This window comes from Microtus oregoni, unplaced genomic scaffold (genome assembly GCF_018167655.1).
Source record: "Microtus oregoni isolate MIOR12 unplaced genomic scaffold, Mior012 000092F_000, whole genome shotgun sequence".
Lineage (NCBI taxonomy): Eukaryota > Metazoa > Chordata > Mammalia > Rodentia > Cricetidae > Microtus > Microtus oregoni.
In genome coordinates this window covers 334092-350937 of record NW_024544601.1, presented here as the reverse complement: position 1 = coordinate 350937, position 16846 = coordinate 334092, and the positions used below count along the sequence as shown (strand labels likewise).

The window sequence follows — 16846 nt, the reverse complement described above, 5'->3', positions numbered from 1 at the left end:
GCCCACCGACCTTGGAGGATCCTGGTCTCCACCCCACTCCTGACTTAGTCTCAGCCAACAGGGAAGATGGCACCACGGGCGAGGACAGGGCCTGAGACGTACGGAGGACTCCTATTGGCAGAAGTCACCTCCTCCACTTCACTATTGGTTCGCTCCATTAGGCGGGGAGTAGCGAGGGCGGAACTGGGGCTATTTGGGAGCGCTCAGGTCTGCCTGGAAAGTCGCAAGCCTGTACTAAGAAGAGGCCCTGCGATCGTGCTGCCAAGGTGAGTGCTCTCTGCCTGCCAGCCTGCCCGAGTCCCCGACTTGTGCCCAGGCCCTCCACGACAGCCGCCTGCCTGGGAGCCCTGCCCTACCCAGCGCCTGCGTGGGACCTGGGCCCTAAAGCCATTGTCCAGACGACGGAAGACTCGCCCTCTCGTTGGGCAGCGGCAGTGGAAGGTTCTGGTTGTGATTGGTGATCTCTGGGCTCGGTTCCCCTTTTTACTGTTTAGCACCACCCGTGAGACCTGCCTTTCCTACTCCTTCAGACTTGTTGGCGGCACGGTACACTAATTTCCTGGAGTCTGGCTTTTGGAGCGTGGTGCATAGGGCTGTAGCTCTGATTGGTCATCTCTGCAGCCTCCCAACTGCTTTTCCTGGACCGTGCGGGTAGGAGTAGCTTCCAATTGAATGATCCTTGCCATTGTCTCCCGCAGCGAACCCAGGCTATCTATGTTCCTGTGTCTGTCTACGAAACTGAGCCCCAAGTGCTGGGACCTGGCTTGCTGACAGTGACTCTCCCACCAGAGTGTGACCAATGCGGGCCGTGGTCAGGACTGATCGCTGTGTGTCCTACACTAGATTGTGACCCCTGAGGGCTGAGATCAAGGCCTTTGGTTCTTTTGTTTTGTTTTGTTTTTCGAGACAGGGTTTCTCTGTGGCTTTGGAGCCTGTCCTGGAACTAGCTCTGTAGACCAGGCAGGTCTCTAACTCACAGAGATCCGCCTGCCTCTGCCTCCCGAGTGCTGGGATTAAAGGTGTGTGCCACCATCGCCCGGCTAAGGCCTTTGGTTCTTGTCACCTCCACCAGAGGTGACCAAGAGGACTAGGACCAGGACTTGTATGTGTGTCCTTTGCCATGTTGTGACCCCCCTTGAGGGCTGAGTCTGACTAATAACAAACAGGAAATACAACTCAGTGTAGCTTAGCAGTGCAGCCTGAGGATCCCTTGGAGCCTGGGGGCCTCTACTTAGGCTCAGGAGGCCTTGAAACCTGCCTGGTGTAAGAAAATGCTAGGATGTATCACCATGAAGCTAGTTAGTGAGTTTACTCCAGCAGAAAGCTGCACTTGGAAGAGTGTTCAGAGAGGAATGCACCTAGGTGCCCAGCAGAAGCTATATATCTAATTTAGGGGGCTGGGGAAGCTGTTTAGTCTCGAAGTTTGTTTGTATGTTTGTTTGAATATAGGATCTTGCTATGTAGCTCTGGCTACTCTGGAACTTTTTATGTAGACCAGGCTAGCCTGGAACTCATGGCAATCCTTCAGCCTCAGTTTCCAGAATGTTGGGATTTCAGGCATGTGTTAACCACACACTGTTATAACTACACACATTTGGCAAGGACACTGGACTTAAGTTTATTAGTCAGTTTTGACAGTTTTGTTTTTGCTGTTTCCCAGAAACGGTATAGTTCTCTTACAGGTGGACTGGTTAAGTATGTCAAAATCCCTGACACCATTACCAAGAGAGCGAGGAGGACCTTTTACCTTCTCATGCCCCCGTTTTTTCCTAGCTAGCTCTCCAGTCTTACCAGTCTCGAGCCAGGCCCATTTCTTATTGCAAGGCCTCCCAGAGACTTGGGACAAGCCTTTATTATTTATGTAGATTCGTATTTTAGTTACAGTCTTTTTAAAGATTAATTTTATTTTATATGTATGATTATTTTGCCTGCATATATTTGTATGTATCCAGAGAAGCCAGAAGAAGGTGTTGGATCCCCTGGAACTAGAGTTACAGATGGTTGTGAGCCACTGTGTGAGTGCTGGGAATTGAACCCAGGTCTCTGCAAGAACAAGTACATCTCTCCAGCCCTAGTTATATTCTTTGAAATGGCTCAAAATTAGAGTTTTTTTTCTTGTTTTTTTTTTTCCCTCTTTCTCCTTCCCATCCCTCCCTCTGAGACCGAGCGTCGTAGCCCTGGCTGACCTTGAACTCACTATGTAAACCAGGCTGGCCTCAAAGTCAACAGAGATCCACCTGCCTTCAAGTGCTGGGACTCTAAATGCCTGTGGTACCAGGTCCCGCTAAAATTGGTCTGTTTTTAATCCTCCAGTCTTATAGTAATTCTGTTAAATAATGGATCCATTATTTAACATTTTTTTGTTTGTTTTTTCCGTGTAACAGGACAGGGTTTCTCCGTTTAACAGCCCTAGCTGTCCTGGAACTCGCTCTGTAGACCAGGCTAGCCTCGAACTCACAGAAATACGCCTGCCTCGGCCTTCAGATAGGATGAAAGGCCTGCACCACCACCACCGCCCGGCTCATTTACATTTCTTATTGCAAACTATTTGGATTTGGTTTAATTATCTCACCATGTACTTTCTGTTTGCCCAGGTTTTTCTGTTCCTTTTTTCTCCCTGTTTATCTCCAAGCAGCCAGTGGCCCATAGCAGCATGACCACCAATATGGGCCCCTTACACCCATACTGGCCCAGGCACCTGAGGCTGGACAACTTTGTGCCTAATGACCTCCCGACCTGGCATATTTTGGCTGGCCTATTCTCCGTCTCTGGGGTCCTAATTGTGATCACGTGGCTGTTGTCTGCTCGAACTTCCGTTGTCCCACTTGGAACTTGGCGTCGACTGGCCCTGTGCTGGTTTACTGTTTGTACATTCATTCACCTTGTGATCGAGGGCTGGTTCTCTTTCTACCATGACATCCTTCTTGAAGACCAAGCCTTCTTATCCCAACTCTGTGAGTCCCGAGTTCTTGTACTGTGGGAGGGAATTTTTCTGGGTAGAGATTGGCTTTGATATTTAAGCACCACCCCCCATGCTTGCTTACTTTTTTCTTTCTTCCTTCCTTTCTTTCTTTTTTAGTTCTGTTAACTTCTTTTCAAAGCCTAAGCAGTTGTTATCTGTGCTGAGATTCTTTTTTGTTTTTTGGTTTTTTTAAAAGATTTATTAATTTGGGGCTCAGTGGTTAAGAACACTGGCTGTTCTTGCAGAGGACCTGGGTTCAATTATCAGCATCCATATGGTGGCTCACAACCATCTGTAACTCCTGTTCCAGGGGAACTAACACTCTCTTGTGGCCTCTGAGCTCACTGCACATATATACATACATAGAGAGATTTAAAAATAAATAAAATAGGGTTGTAGAGATGGCTCAATGGTTAAGAACATTTACTGCCTTCCTTCCAGAGGATCTGAGTTCAATTCCCAGCGCCCATATCAGGCATTTCACAAATGACTATAACTAGCTCCAGGGAATCTGACACCTCTCTGGCCTCCAAACACCTGTATACATGTGATACACACATGCGCGCACACACACACACACACACACACACACACAGCCTTAGATAGAAATAAATAAGTTAAAAAATACAATAATTTTCATTTATTCATATGAGTGCTCTTCCTGAACATGTGTGTGTGTGCACTGTTTGCATGCCTGTGGAGGCAGGGAAAAGGCACCAGATCCCTTGAAACTGAAGATAGGGATAGCTGTTCTTTTTTAAATCTTTTTTTAATTAATAATTTTAAATGTAATTTTTATGTGCAAAGGTGTTTTACCTACCTGTATGCAATTGGAACCCCAGGACTGGAGTTAAAGAATTTTTTGTTTGCTTTGTTTTTCGAGACAGGGTTTCTCTGTAGCTTTGGAGCCTGTCCTGGAACTAGCTCTTGTAGACCAGGCTGGTCTCGAACTCACAGAGATCTGCCCGCCTCTGCCTTCCAAGTCCTGGGACTAAAGGTGTGCACCATCACTGCCCGGCTTGGAGTTAAAAGAGGATTTTGAGCCACCATGTGAGTGCCCTGTCTTCCAGAAGAGCTGAACCGTCTCTCCAGCCCAAAATGCACACATGACATTCACTGCTTATTATAGACTTTTTTTTTTTTTAGTCTCATGTAGACCTGGCTGGCTTGGAACTTGCTATGTAGATTAGGCTGGCCTTGAACTCACACAGGTCGACTGCTTCTGCCTCCCGGAGAGCTTGCATTAAAGGGTATGATACCATGCCCCACCTATTTAGGGGCAGTTGTAAACCGCTATATGGACACTGAGCCCAGGTCCTCTGCAAGAGCAGCAAGTGTTTTATCCTCCACTGAGCCATCTCTCCACCTCCACAGGTTGTTTGTTTGTTTTGAGACAGATCTCACTGCATAGTTTTGGCTGGCCTGGAACTATCTCTGTTGACCAGGCTGGTCTTGAACTCACAGAAATTCTCCTGCCTCTGCCTCCCAAGTGCTGGGATTAAAGGTGTGCGCCACCACTGCCTGGCAGCCATCTTCTAGTTTTTTCCAGACAGTATCTCATGCAGTCTGTGCTGGCTTCTAAATATCTATGTAATTAAAAGATGAACTTGAACTTCTGATTCTCCTGCCTCTGCTTCTGCCTCTCAAGTGCCGGGGTTACAAACATGCAGCATCACACCTGACTCTCCCACTCCTCATCATCTCTGCCCCCTGTTATACCATGTGCCTCGAGTGCCATGCAATCCTAGCACCATCGTGTGTCAGTCTTTACACATGTTACATACACACACAGACCTTAGAATCAAAACTTTTCCCTCCATCATCCAGCTGAACAAACTGAGGCATGGGGATATTATAACGATTGTTGTCGTACAGTGATTATCACAAATATGAGTTCCTTTTCCTGACTTGATTCTTCATGTATCTGTTTGCCTCAGGGAAAGAGTATTCCAAGGGAGACAGCCGATATATCCTGTAAGTATTTTGCCTCTGTCAGTGGAAACCTGTACTGGTTTGGGGCAGTGGTGAGTTGGGGCACTAACAAGCTATTCTGTGGGCAGAGCACAATGATGCCAGTGTTCATCTTTTCTCTTGCAGTAATGATGACTTCATCGTCTCTATGGAGACTATCACAGCTTTTCTCTGGGGACCACTCAGCCTGTGGGTAGTGATTGCCTTTCTCCGCCAGCAGCCCTTCCGCTTTGTCCTACAGCTTGTGGTCTCTGTGGGTGAGGAGAAAATTTACACCTGGCACTACAAGGGTTATGGGGGAATCTCTAGATACAGGCACATCCCTGTGGGTGAGACTGCATACATATCCAGTAAGGGGTAGACATGCTGAATTATAATCTCCTTGGTATTCTGGAACATCCAAATCTCTCTCTCTCTGAGCTTACCTCTCCAGGAGGAATGTGTATTTCTCTTCTTTTTCCATCAGCATCTCCTATGAAGGTTACTTGATAAAGTTAATACTGCCCAGGATCTCTGGGTCCTCCAGGATCAGGACCTAAAGTGTTAGCTTTTCTTTCGTTTGCATATATGAGCTCTCTTTAGACTCTTTGGTCCTGAAATGCCAAGTTGTCATGAATTCTAGGTTTTTAAACTTGCCTTCAGTTCTAGATCTCTAAGGTCTCCTGAGTTGTATTCTCTATGCTCTTTCTTTTTTTTTGGGGGGGGGTGGTTTTCGAGACAGGGTTTCTCTGTACCTTTGGAGCCTGTCCTGGAACTAGCTCTTGTAGACCAGGCTGGCCTTGAACTCACAGAGATCCACCTGCCTCTGCCTCCCGAGTGTTGGGATTAAAGGCATGCGCCACCACCACCCGGCTTGAATTCTCTATGCTATTGCTTGGTGTGGAGGTACATGCTTGTAGTCCTAGCATTCAGAAGACTGAGGCAAGAGAATTGTGAGTTTGAGGTCAACCTAGGCTACATACCAACTCTCTCTCTCTCTCTCTCTCTCTCTCTCTCTCTCTCTCTCTCACACACACACACACACACACACACACACACACACACACACACACACAGTGGGGGGAGGGTTGAAGGGAATTCCGAAAGGAAGAAAAAATTACCCAAACTCTGACTTTTGAAATTTGTACTTTGTTATCTCAGATTTGCAGCTTCAGTTTCAGAATTTGTTTTGCCCTCTGAGTCCTGGCAGATGCCATGGAAGAGAGTCTGGCTTAGCTTCCTTGTCCTCACAAGGGCTTTTCCTTCTCTTGCCTCCCACAGGCCAGATATACGGGGATGTGCTGTACTTCCTGACAGAGCAGCGCGATGGCTTCCAGCATGGGGAGCTAGGCCACCCCCTTTATTTCTGGTTTTACTTTGTTATCATGAATGGCATATGGCTGGTGGTACCTGGAGTCCTCGTGCTTGATTCCATAAAGCATCTCACTCATGCCCAGAGCATGCTGGACAGCAAGGTCATGAAAACTAAAAGCAAGCATAACTAAAGAGCAGTAGAGTGGGCCGGAACACCGTTGCTGAGGCGTTCTGCCCACCTCCCAGAAGACCCAAGTCCTCCTCCCACAGGTTGGAGGGTCAGAACTATCTGATTAGTCACACTCCAGCTGAGGAGTAAGCACAAAAAGAGGCAGTCAGGAAAGGTAGAGAATGTGTGGAGCTACTGCCGGGAACCATTGGGGAAAAGATGTAAGGGGGAGGGGGTCCGTGATGGTGGCAATTTTCAAAACCAAAAAATAAAATATCTTTAATTATAACACTGAGAGACATTTAATTCCTAATCCTAGCGATGCCATGTAACTAACCCCATAGACCTCTCCCGTCCCTTGGTCATTCATAGCTTCCATCATTGCAGAAATAGCCCATGTCTGGCCTTACAAACCCTTAACACTGACTCCACACACTCCCGTGATTTACCCTATAGAACCTTGAACTCACTACACGTTCCCTCCATGATCACCCTGTGACTTATCTCATAAATCCTGCCCATAACCCTGTAGTTCCCTTATTAGCTTGGGCTGCCATAACCAAATGCTATCTAAACAGCAGACATGGAAGTTCTTAGTACTGGAGCTGGTCAGTCGAGTGTCAGAAGGTTTGGCTTTCTCTTTCTGAAGCCTCTTTCCTAGCACTGCATTCTGTGTCCTCACATCTCCCTAGGTGCCGAGCATCTGCTGTTTGCCTTTTCCTGGCGCACCATTTGCATTGGATTAGGGCCCATCATACCAGCCTCATTTTCAACTTCATCCAAACTGGCCACTTTCTACATTTCTGGGAGTAAGGACTTCAATATATGAACTTGAAGAGGACACAGTTCAGTCCCTAACATTCCTGCCCTCTGGTCTCCCTAAATTCATGTCCTTCTTGCATGCAAACTTTGTTTATCCCCATCCGTCATCCTCAAATCCTTCACTCATTCTGAAATTAACTTTTTCTGGGGTGAAGTTGGATTGCTGGAGATCAAAGAGAATCCAAAATCTTAAATAAGGCTCCACCCCTAAGCCACATTCATCACTCATGAATGAACTTTGGTTTTTTGTTGTTTTTTTTTTTTCCTTCGAGACAGGATTTCTCTGTGTAGTCCTGGCTATCCTGGAACTCACTCTATAGATGAGGCTGGCCTTGAACTCACAGAGATCCACCTACCTCCGCCTCCCAATTGCTGGGATTAAAGGCATTTCTTTTTGTTTTTTTAATTCTGTTTTGTTTTTTGAGTCACGGTCTCATTATATAACCCAAGCTAGCCTGGAACTCACTGTGTAGTTCAGGCTGGCAGCATTTCAAATGCTAGGATTGTAGGTTTGTGCCGCCAAACCTAGCTTTTTTGATTTATTGATTGATTTGGAGACAAGAAATTACTATGTATTCCAAGGTGGTTTTACCATGAAGGCTAGGCTGAAGTTGAACTGGTAATCCCGACGCCTCTGGCTCAGCCTCTCCAGTGGCGAAAGTGCAAGCATGTGCTCTCATGCTCAGCTCTTTGCATGGATTTTTTTTTCAAGACAGGGTTTCTTTGTGTAAGGGCCCTGGCTGTCCTGGAACTAGCTCTTGTAGATCAGGCTGGCCTTGAACTCACAGAGAAACGCCTCTCTCTGCCTCCTAAATGCTGGGGTTAAAGGTGTGGGCCACCACTGCCCTGTGCATAGATTTTTTTTTAAAAAAATTACCTTTATCTTATTGAGTATGGCTATTTTCTGTACACTATGTGTGTGTACTGTACAGGCCAGAAGGAGGCATCAGATCCCCTGGCACTGGAGTTAGAGATGGTTGTGAGCCACCATGTAGGTGCTAAGCAGTCAGTGCTCTTAACCCCTGAGCCATCTCTCCCTTGGCATGAATTTTTAATACTAAATTTCAACTAATATAAGGATAACCTCTTACACCAATGAAATCTTTATGCTTTTAGAGTGATGTTTTATGATCTTGGCCTTCTGTGTGATACTTAATTTAAAATAGTGATAAAACATTTTAAAAAATGATGTAATGCATTTATCATCATCCAAATCGTACAAAGAACAAAATCCAAAATAACACTGCCCTGAAAACAGATGTCCAGAAGACAGTATTTTTGCTGCTATATGTGTTAAGTATTATTAAGGAAGTATTTTATGTTCTGTGTTATCTAGAGTACTGTTCCTGTTATTTCTATCAGAAAAACATTTTAAGCATATAAATATTATAAAAAAAATAAATAAATAAATATAAGGATAAGACTTGAGGTATGATTCATTCTTAGGCAAGAACTCCTACTTGCTGTGAACCTGTGAAACCAGATGAGTTTTCTGTTTACAAAATGCAGTGGCAAAGCTGAGAATTGGGGCATGCCTTTAATCCTAGCACGAGGAGGGCAGAGGCCAACTCGTTCTGCATAGTGAATTCCAGAGCAGCCAGAGCTACATAGTGAGACCCTGCCTTGAAAAAAAACCGCAGTGGCAGGGCTGGTGGATCCCATTCCACAATGGACAACTTGTGGAATGGGATCACAGGATCCAAGTAAGTTAAAATTCCATTCAGAGTTACATTCCCTTGGCTTGATGCTCTGTCTTCCAGATAGGGGTCTAGCCTCTGAATCTGCTCAGCCCTGGATGGCAGCTTTCCCCACTAACCAAGGAATAGCCTTCTCAGAACTAAGAGGCACATCACAGCCTGAGAGACCTATTGTTCTGTCCTAAACAATTGAAGTGGGACAACATACCTTTATTTTACCCTTTCCTTGTCCCCCTCAGTCTCAGCTGGCAGTGTCTGTGCTGGTGTCGCCCCACCCGCTCCCGGATTCTGATAAAATGGCTGGTGAGATCAACGAAGTATACCCAGCCAGCGGTGATTTTTATAGATTGTCCAGCCATCCAGCCATGCCCTTGCTGTTTCCTCCATAACACTTTCTTTTTTGTTTTTTTTTTGTTTTTTTTTTTGTTTTTTTTTTTGTTTTTTTGTTTTTTTTCGAGACAGGGTTTCTCTGTGGTTTTTGGAGCCTGTCCTGGAACTAGCTCTTGTAGACCAGGCTGGTCTTGAACTCACAAAGATCCGCCTGCCTCTGCCTCCCAAGTGCTGGGATTAAAGGCGTGCGCCACCACCGCCCGGCTTCCATAACACTTTCTTGCACTCTGAAGATAAGCTGCAAATGTTCTAAACCTCCTTGTTCCTTTCTTTCAAATACTTCTTTTTTTTTAAAATTTATTTGTATTTTGTTATTCGAGGCAGGGTTTCTCTTCATAGTCCTGGCTGTCCTGGAACTCACTCTGTAGACCAGGCTGGCCTTGAACTCATAGAGATCTCAGAGTACTGCCTCCTGAGTGCTGGGGTTAAAAGTGTGTGCCACCACTGCTCAGTCAATTCTTTTTCAACTGCTCTATTCCTGATCATACTTTTCTGTTAAGGAGCAAGAAGAAAATCGGGTTACAACACTTTGTTTGCTTGCTTGCTTGCTTGTTTCCTTTTGTTTTTCAGATAGGTTTTTATGCTGTAGTCCAGGCTGGCCTGAAACTAATTACGTAGCCAGAATTGCCTAAAACTCAGGGCAGTCCTCCTGCTTCAGCCTCTTGAGTCACGGTGCGATTACAGGTATGAGCCATCACTCCCAGTAATCTTCAATGCATTTCTCAGAGATCTTAACTAAAAATCAAAGTTTACCTCTCACAAAGTTCTCCCTTTACTAGAATAAATTCAATCAAGTTTATTTATTTATTTAAAGATTTCTTATTTATTTATTATGTATACAACATTCTGCCTCCATGTATGCCCGCACCCCAGAAGAGGGCGCCAGATCTCATTACAGATGGTTGTGAGCCACCATGTGGTTGCTGGGAATTGAACTCAGGACCTCTGGAAGAGCAGGCAATGAATGCTCTTAACCACTGAGCCATCTCTCCAGCCCCTCAAGTTTATTTTTTTTTTTTTGCCTTCCGGTTTCCTTGTGTTCCTTATTTCCATGTAAGATCTCAACAGATGCACCTAGGATATCCATATTATTACTGTCTTTTTATTCTTTTTAAATTAGTTTTTACTGTTTTATGTACATGGTATTTTTGCTTGCATGTATGTCTGTGTACATGTTCATGTAGGGCCCACTGAGGTGAGAAGAAAGCATTCCATCCCCTGGAAATGGAGTTAGAGACAGATGTGAGCTGCCATGTGAATTGAACTGTGCTGTGTAGCTGGGAATTGAACCTGGGTCCTCTGGAAGAGCCCTCTCTCTTCCCCCAACAGACAGTCTCTTAAGGCAGTTGTCTTGGTCTTCCAATACAGTGTAAACTGGGTGTCTTACAAACAACAGAAACTTTTTTTTTTTGGTTTTTCGAAACAAGGTTTCTAGCTTTGGTGCCTGCCCTGGAACTAGCTCTTGTAGACCAGGCTGGCCTCGAACTCACAGATATCTGCCTGCCTCTGGCTCCTGAGTAATGGGATTAAAGGTGTGAGCCACCACCGCCCAGCTCCAGAAACTTCTTTAACACAGTTCTAGAAGCTAGTGCTAACAAGTGAGGGCCACTTTTCACTTTTTCACTGTGTCCTTACATAGTTGAAGCTTTAGAACTCTGGTCTCTTTCTTTCTTTTAATCTTTCGAGACAGGGTTTCGGGTTTCTCTGTTTAACAGCTCTGGCTAGCCTCGAACAACCTCTATAAACCAAACTGGCCTCGAACTCAGAGAGCTGCCTGCCTCTCTCTGCCTCCCAAATACTAGGATTAAAGGTTAAAGGTCTAAAGGTGTGTGCCAGCACTACCCAGCTTCTCTGGTCGGTCTCTCTCTCTCTCTCTCTCTCTCTCTCTCTCTGTCTTTTTTTTTAGGGGGGGGGGACAGGGTTTCTCTGTGTAACAGTACTGGTCATCCTGGAACTGTCTTTGTAGACCATCAGGCTGGCCTCGAACTCACAGAGATCCACCTGCCTCTGCCTCCCACGTGCTGGAATTAAAGGCGTGCGCCACCACTGCCCGGCTCTCTGGTCTCTTCTTATTTGGCCACTAAATCCTATAACCACCTCCTTGTCACACTGAAGATTAGATTTCAGTTTAGTAATGGGGTGACACAATGTTGAAACTATAAAAATCAAGGTTTTTTAAAGCATATACGTCAAAACCTTTTCTCTACCCATTATCCAGTTAGAAAACTCCCTCCACATCTTTAGATGTCACTTACAGTACCTCCATCCTTCTCAGTATCAACTCTGTACTAACAATATGCCATAGATAGAGAGGCTGTGGGATGGAGGGGTATATGTAGATAGTTGTTCATATAACTGATACTGACCTTCAACTCCTGATCTCTTGCCTCCATTTCTTTGTGTTTTTGTTTTTGGAGACAGGGTTTCTCTGTGTAGCTTTGGAGCCTGTCCTGGCACTTGCTGTGTAGAGCAGGCTGGCTTCGAATTCACAGAGATCCACCTGCCTCTGCTTCCTGAGTTCTGGGATTAAAGGTCTGTGCCACCACTGCCCGGCTGTCTCCATTTCTTTTTTCTTTCGAGACAGGGTTTCTCTGTAGATTTGGAGCCTGTCCTAGAACTAGCTCTTGTAGACCAGGCTGGCCTCAAACTCACAGAGATCCACCTGCCTCTGCCTCCCAAGTGCTGGGATTAAAGGCACACGCCACCACTGCCCGGCATATCTCCATTTCTTTTTTTTTTTTTTTTACAGTATCAAAATTCTCTGTTTATTTTCCATCTTTGTACGACTTTATTTTAACTCTATTTGGTTTATTTTTACTTTTTGAGACAGGTTTTCTATATATCTTTATCATCTTTATCCTGGAATAACTCTGTAGACCAGGCTGTCCTTGAACTCTTAGAGATCCGCCTGTCTCTGCCTCCCAGGCATAGGGATTAAAGGCTTCTGCTACCACACCTTGAAGTCTCAGAGATCAATCTCCCTCTTCCTCCCAAGTGTTGGGATTAAAATTGTGTACTACCACACCCAACTACTCTCTTCCTTTTTTTTTTGTTACTTTAAGAACTTTAACTTTTAACCTGCATATCTTTTTTTTTTTAAGTACTAGGGTTACAGGTGTTGTTCCTGGCTTCCAAGTGGTTAAGACAACAGGAATTTCCTGGGGCTGGTGGAGTAAGCTACTTGATAGGCTAAGGCAAGAGAATCTCAAGTTTAAGGTCAGCCTTGGCAACTTGGTGAGACCCTATCTCAAAAAGTAAAAAGAGAGCCAGGTATGTCCTACACTCAAGAGGCAGAGGTAAGCAAATCTTTGGGTTTTGAGGCCAGCCTGATCTGCATAGCAAGTTCCAGAACAGTCAGGGCTTTATGGATGGATCCTATCTTGCAAAACAAAAACAAGCAAAAAATGAGGGATTGGATACAAATCCATGGTAGAGTACTGAGCTAGTTTGTGCAAGGTCCTCTGTTTAATCCATAGTACAAACAGCAAAAACCATGTTTTCTCAGCTCTAGAGGCTGATGGGTCACGTTCATTTCGTCAGGTTTGATGGTTGTGAAGTTGCTCTCCTTGGCTTGCACATAGTTATGTCTCACTGTGTCTTCATAGGGTTGGCCCTCCTTGTAAACCATGTCTATGTCCTAACTGCTTCTTATCAAGACACCAGTCAGATTTTCATTAGCTCTCAACCTATTGGCCTCATTTTAACTTAATCACCTCTTTACAGGCCCTACCTCCAAATATACTTACAAAATAAGTTACTGGGAATCATTTTTATTTTAGTTTTTCTTTTCAAGACAGCGTTTTTCTGTATAACAGCCCTGGCTGTCCTGGAACTCATTCTGTAGACCAGGCCGGCCTCTGCCTCTCAAGTGCTGGGATTAAAGGTGTGTGCCACCACCGCCTGGTTTTCAACATGAATTTGCTTGGACCTGCATTACCCTGATTACTCAGCCTATATCCTCAGCACTACTACACAGAGCCAAAGAACCACTGTAAAATTCCCCACCACAAAGTCTAAATATCCCCAATCTCTAGCCCTACAGAATCCCTCACTCACAGACCTACCTCATCACAGCCCCATGGGCCCTATCACTAATTACATATCCTATTCACCTCACAGACCTTTCCCTGAATCATTTAGCTTCCTGGCCCCTAATCATTCATTCCACAGACTCACCCATCATGAACCCTATAAAACTCTCACTCCATGGGCCTTTCCATTCACCACAGAGACCCTGTCATAGTTCACTTTTCTGCCATAGTTCACTCAGCTGTACCGTTATTCCCCAAGCCCTGCTCTCTCAACAGAATACCCCACCACTCACCTTACAGGCCAGCACAACAGTGTCTGCAGATCCCCATTAGTCTACACAGCCCCTGGCACCTGACGCCACCTCATCAGTCACCTACAGATTCCTAACCACTCACGCTAAAAATCAACTACAGTTCTCTACAGACTCATGCATTATTTGCCCCATAGGCATCACTAACTCTGTCCCTTACATTTCAACGCCCGGCATTGGCTTCGCTGCAAAGACTCTCCACCAATGAACTTATCCATCACTACCCCATCACCCAGCTTCCCGTCTCTTGATCACATCTAACACTTGACCCCCACAGACGCTTGTTATGCCCTGTGTGTGGAAAGTGGGACTTCAGTTCAAGTCCTGCCTTTATTCAGGCTTTCACTGTAAATTTGGAGAAATGGGGTTGGGGAGATGGCTCAGAGATTAAGAGCACTGGCTGCTCTTCCAGAGGTCCTGAGCTCAATTCCTTGCAACCACGTGGTGGCTCATAACCATCGTAATGAGATCTGGCGCCCTCTTCTGGCCTGCAAGCATACTTGCAGGCAGAATACTATACATAATAAACCTTTTTAAAAATTTTGGAGAAATGTCTTTCTAAATAAGTACATTTCAAGAGGCAGCAGGCATGGCAGCAACAAGAATTCCACCAGCAGTCAAAATAATGCCTGGCCAGCCAAATGTTAAGACCAGAGTCCTGCATAATTTCACCCCAATTTTTTCATTTCATATGCTGTCACTTAATGCCTTGCACTATTTGAAGACATGCTCCATCTCACACACTAGACACAGTACCTCTGTACTCCCTACTGTTGGTGTTATTTTGCCTTTTGACCTTGAACTTATTTCTTCACAGCCTTCAATACTAATACTTCTCAGTGGTGAGTGATAGGTAAAATAAATACTACTGTTAATAGCATCTACATCATTGCGTTTTGAATATGGTTAAAAAGGATTGATGTAGGAAGTCTGTCTAGCATGTACACTATTATTTGTTGACTAGAAGAATGAATAGACATAATATTAGCAAGGGCCTCCTTTTTTATCTCCTTGTTTCCAGTATCTTTCTGTCTAAGCCCTCTGCACACCCAAGAAGAGACATCTTCCTTGTCAAAAAGGTGCCCCAATGCCTTCAATGCTAATGGGTTAGTTGATCATTCCTCTCTAACATAACTGAAATGAGAAGGAGACCCGGATTCTTTCCCAGCAGAAAAAAACAGTAGTGAGCCAGACGTGGTTGTGTGATTGAGTGACGGCTAGCGTGCACAAAGCCCCGAGTCTGATGAACCCAGGAAGCCAGGCATGGTGGCACAACCTGTAAAAACGCCGTTTCAGAAGCTCAAGGTTTTCTCCAGCTATATAGCAAGTTCAACGCCAGCCTGAGCTACGTGAGACCATCTCAAAAAAGAAAAAAATTTAAGGCCCCATGAGATGGCTCCATGCGTAAAAGTGCTTGCTGTCAAGACTGATGACCTGAGTTTGACCCACAGTATCAATATGGGGGAGGGAGAGAACTGACTCTTGCAAGTTCACCTCTGAGTAGCACATGCACACTGTGGTACATGCACACACATACACAATAAAATGTAATAACACACAATAAAATGTAATATATTTTTTAATTTTTCTGCTGTACATGGTGGTACACACCTTTAATTTCAGCACTCAGGAGGTACAGACAGGTAGATCTCTATGAATTCCAGGCTAGTTTGGTCTACATGGAGAGTTTCAGGACTATCAGGGCTATATAGTGAAAACCTATTTTTTTCTCAGAGGCTAAAATGCCAGGCAGTGGTGGCACATGCCTTTAATCCCTGCACTTGGGAGGCAAGGGCTGGTGGATCTGAGTTCAAGCCTGGTCTACAAAATGAGTTCCAGGACAGCCAGGACTACTAAGAGAAACTCTGTCTAGAAAATACAAGGGGGAAAAAGTGCCTAAGATGTTTTCAAGTAGCAGGGCAGTGGTGGCGCACGTCTTTAATCCCAGCACTCAGAAAGCAGAGACAGGCAGATCTCTATGAGTTCGAGGCCAGCCTGGTCTACACGAGGTAGCTCTAGGGCAGGCTCCAAAGCTACAGAGAAACCCTCTCTCATAAAACAAAACAAAACAAAAAAGATGTGTCCAAGCATTCAACCCATATTTAATAGACACATGTTTTTACTGTGATTGTATGCTGTGGGTCTCCTGTATGCTAGACTATATGATCTACCAATGAGGTACACCCCAGACAGACAGAGCTCATAACAGGCCTGACCTCAGTAAGTTGTAAGGATTAAATAAAACAAAGACAGTGTAGAGCCAGCAATTTCGAGATTAAGTCTGAAGAGTCAAAACAGCCTGGGCTACATGAATATGTCTCAAAAATGAAATTAAACCTGGAAAAAAATTTCTGGAGAAAAGTAGGACCTCCAGAAAGCATCATATGTTTGCATTGGGAAAATTACTTAATGCAATATAGCAAGAGCTCAGAATGTGTAAAACTCTTTATGGACAGTTTCTTGGATGTTTTTTTTTTTTTGGTTTTTCGAGACAGGGTTTCTCTGTGGCTTTGGAGCCTGTCCTGGAACTAGCTCTGTAGACCAGGCTGGTCTCGAACTCACAGAGATCCGCCTACCTCTGCCTCCCGAGTGCTGGGATTAAAGGCGTGCGCCACCACCGCCCGAAGTGGATGTTTGTTTTGTTTTGTTTTTTGAGACAGGGTTTCTCTGTGTAACCCTGGCTGTCCTGGAACTCACTCTGTAGCTCAAGTTAGCCTCGAACTTAGATTCGCCTGCCTTTGCCTCCGGACTGCTAGGATTAAAGTTATGCCAGTTCCTTGAATTTAAGTGAAGATTATTTATTAAGAGACTCTGGAAGGTGGGCACTGGAAGGTGGTTCACACCAGTAAGCCCCTGGAAGTCTGAGGTTAAAAGAAAACAAAATAAAGAAAAACCCTTAAGTTCGAATTAACCCGGGAAAATGAGCAAGATTCAGTAAAAACAAACAAAAGAACTAAATACAAAAATCTTGAAGATCCCCACACACACACACTTTTCAGGGGATCCATTTGAAGGGAAGTTTTTGAAACCGATGACATCATCTGTTACCCGAGGCACGTGGCAACTCTAAGCGGGTTCTGGAGCGTTGACATCACCACGCTGTGGCTTCCTCCCCGCCCTCTTTTCTTTCTTGAACCCGTCGCCGGTTCGTGAATCCGGAAGTAGACTGCCAAAACAACAGCGCCACGGGACCAGGACAG

General features: G+C 45.0%; 1 protein-coding gene across 2 annotated transcripts; it reads left to right on the top strand.

Annotated features, from left to right (window-relative positions):
- Positions 1-143: 143 nt before the first annotated feature.
- On the top strand, positions 144-6684 carry LOC121442536 (3-beta-hydroxysteroid-Delta(8),Delta(7)-isomerase). Of its 2 annotated transcripts, none has more exons than XM_041644117.1 (5): positions 144-266; positions 2595-2954; positions 4900-4936; positions 5060-5190; positions 6194-6684. In XM_041644117.1, exons 2-5 carry the CDS (start codon positions 2654-2656, stop codon positions 6415-6417), a joined length of 693 nt encoding a protein of 230 aa, XP_041500051.1. In that variant the 5' UTR covers positions 144-266; positions 2595-2653; the 3' UTR covers positions 6418-6684. The 2 variants fall into 2 exon arrangements, with proteins under 2 accessions (XP_041500051.1, XP_041500052.1); XM_041644118.1 differs by having other exon boundaries at positions 152-266; positions 2636-2954.
- The last annotated feature ends 10162 nt before the right edge of the window (positions 6685-16846 follow it).

Coding starts and splice junctions, on each gene's coding strand:
- LOC121442536 (XM_041644117.1), top strand. CDS start 2,654: ATGACCACCAATATGGGCCCCTTACACCCATACTGGCCCAGGCACCTG. Junction 2,955..4,899: donor AGCCTTCTTATCCCAACTCT/GTGAGTCCCGAG, acceptor TGTTTGCCTCAG/GGAAAGAGTATTCCAAGGGA. Junction 5,191..6,193: donor ACAGCTTGTGGTCTCTGTGG/GTGAGGAGAAAA, acceptor TGCCTCCCACAG/GCCAGATATACGGGGATGTG.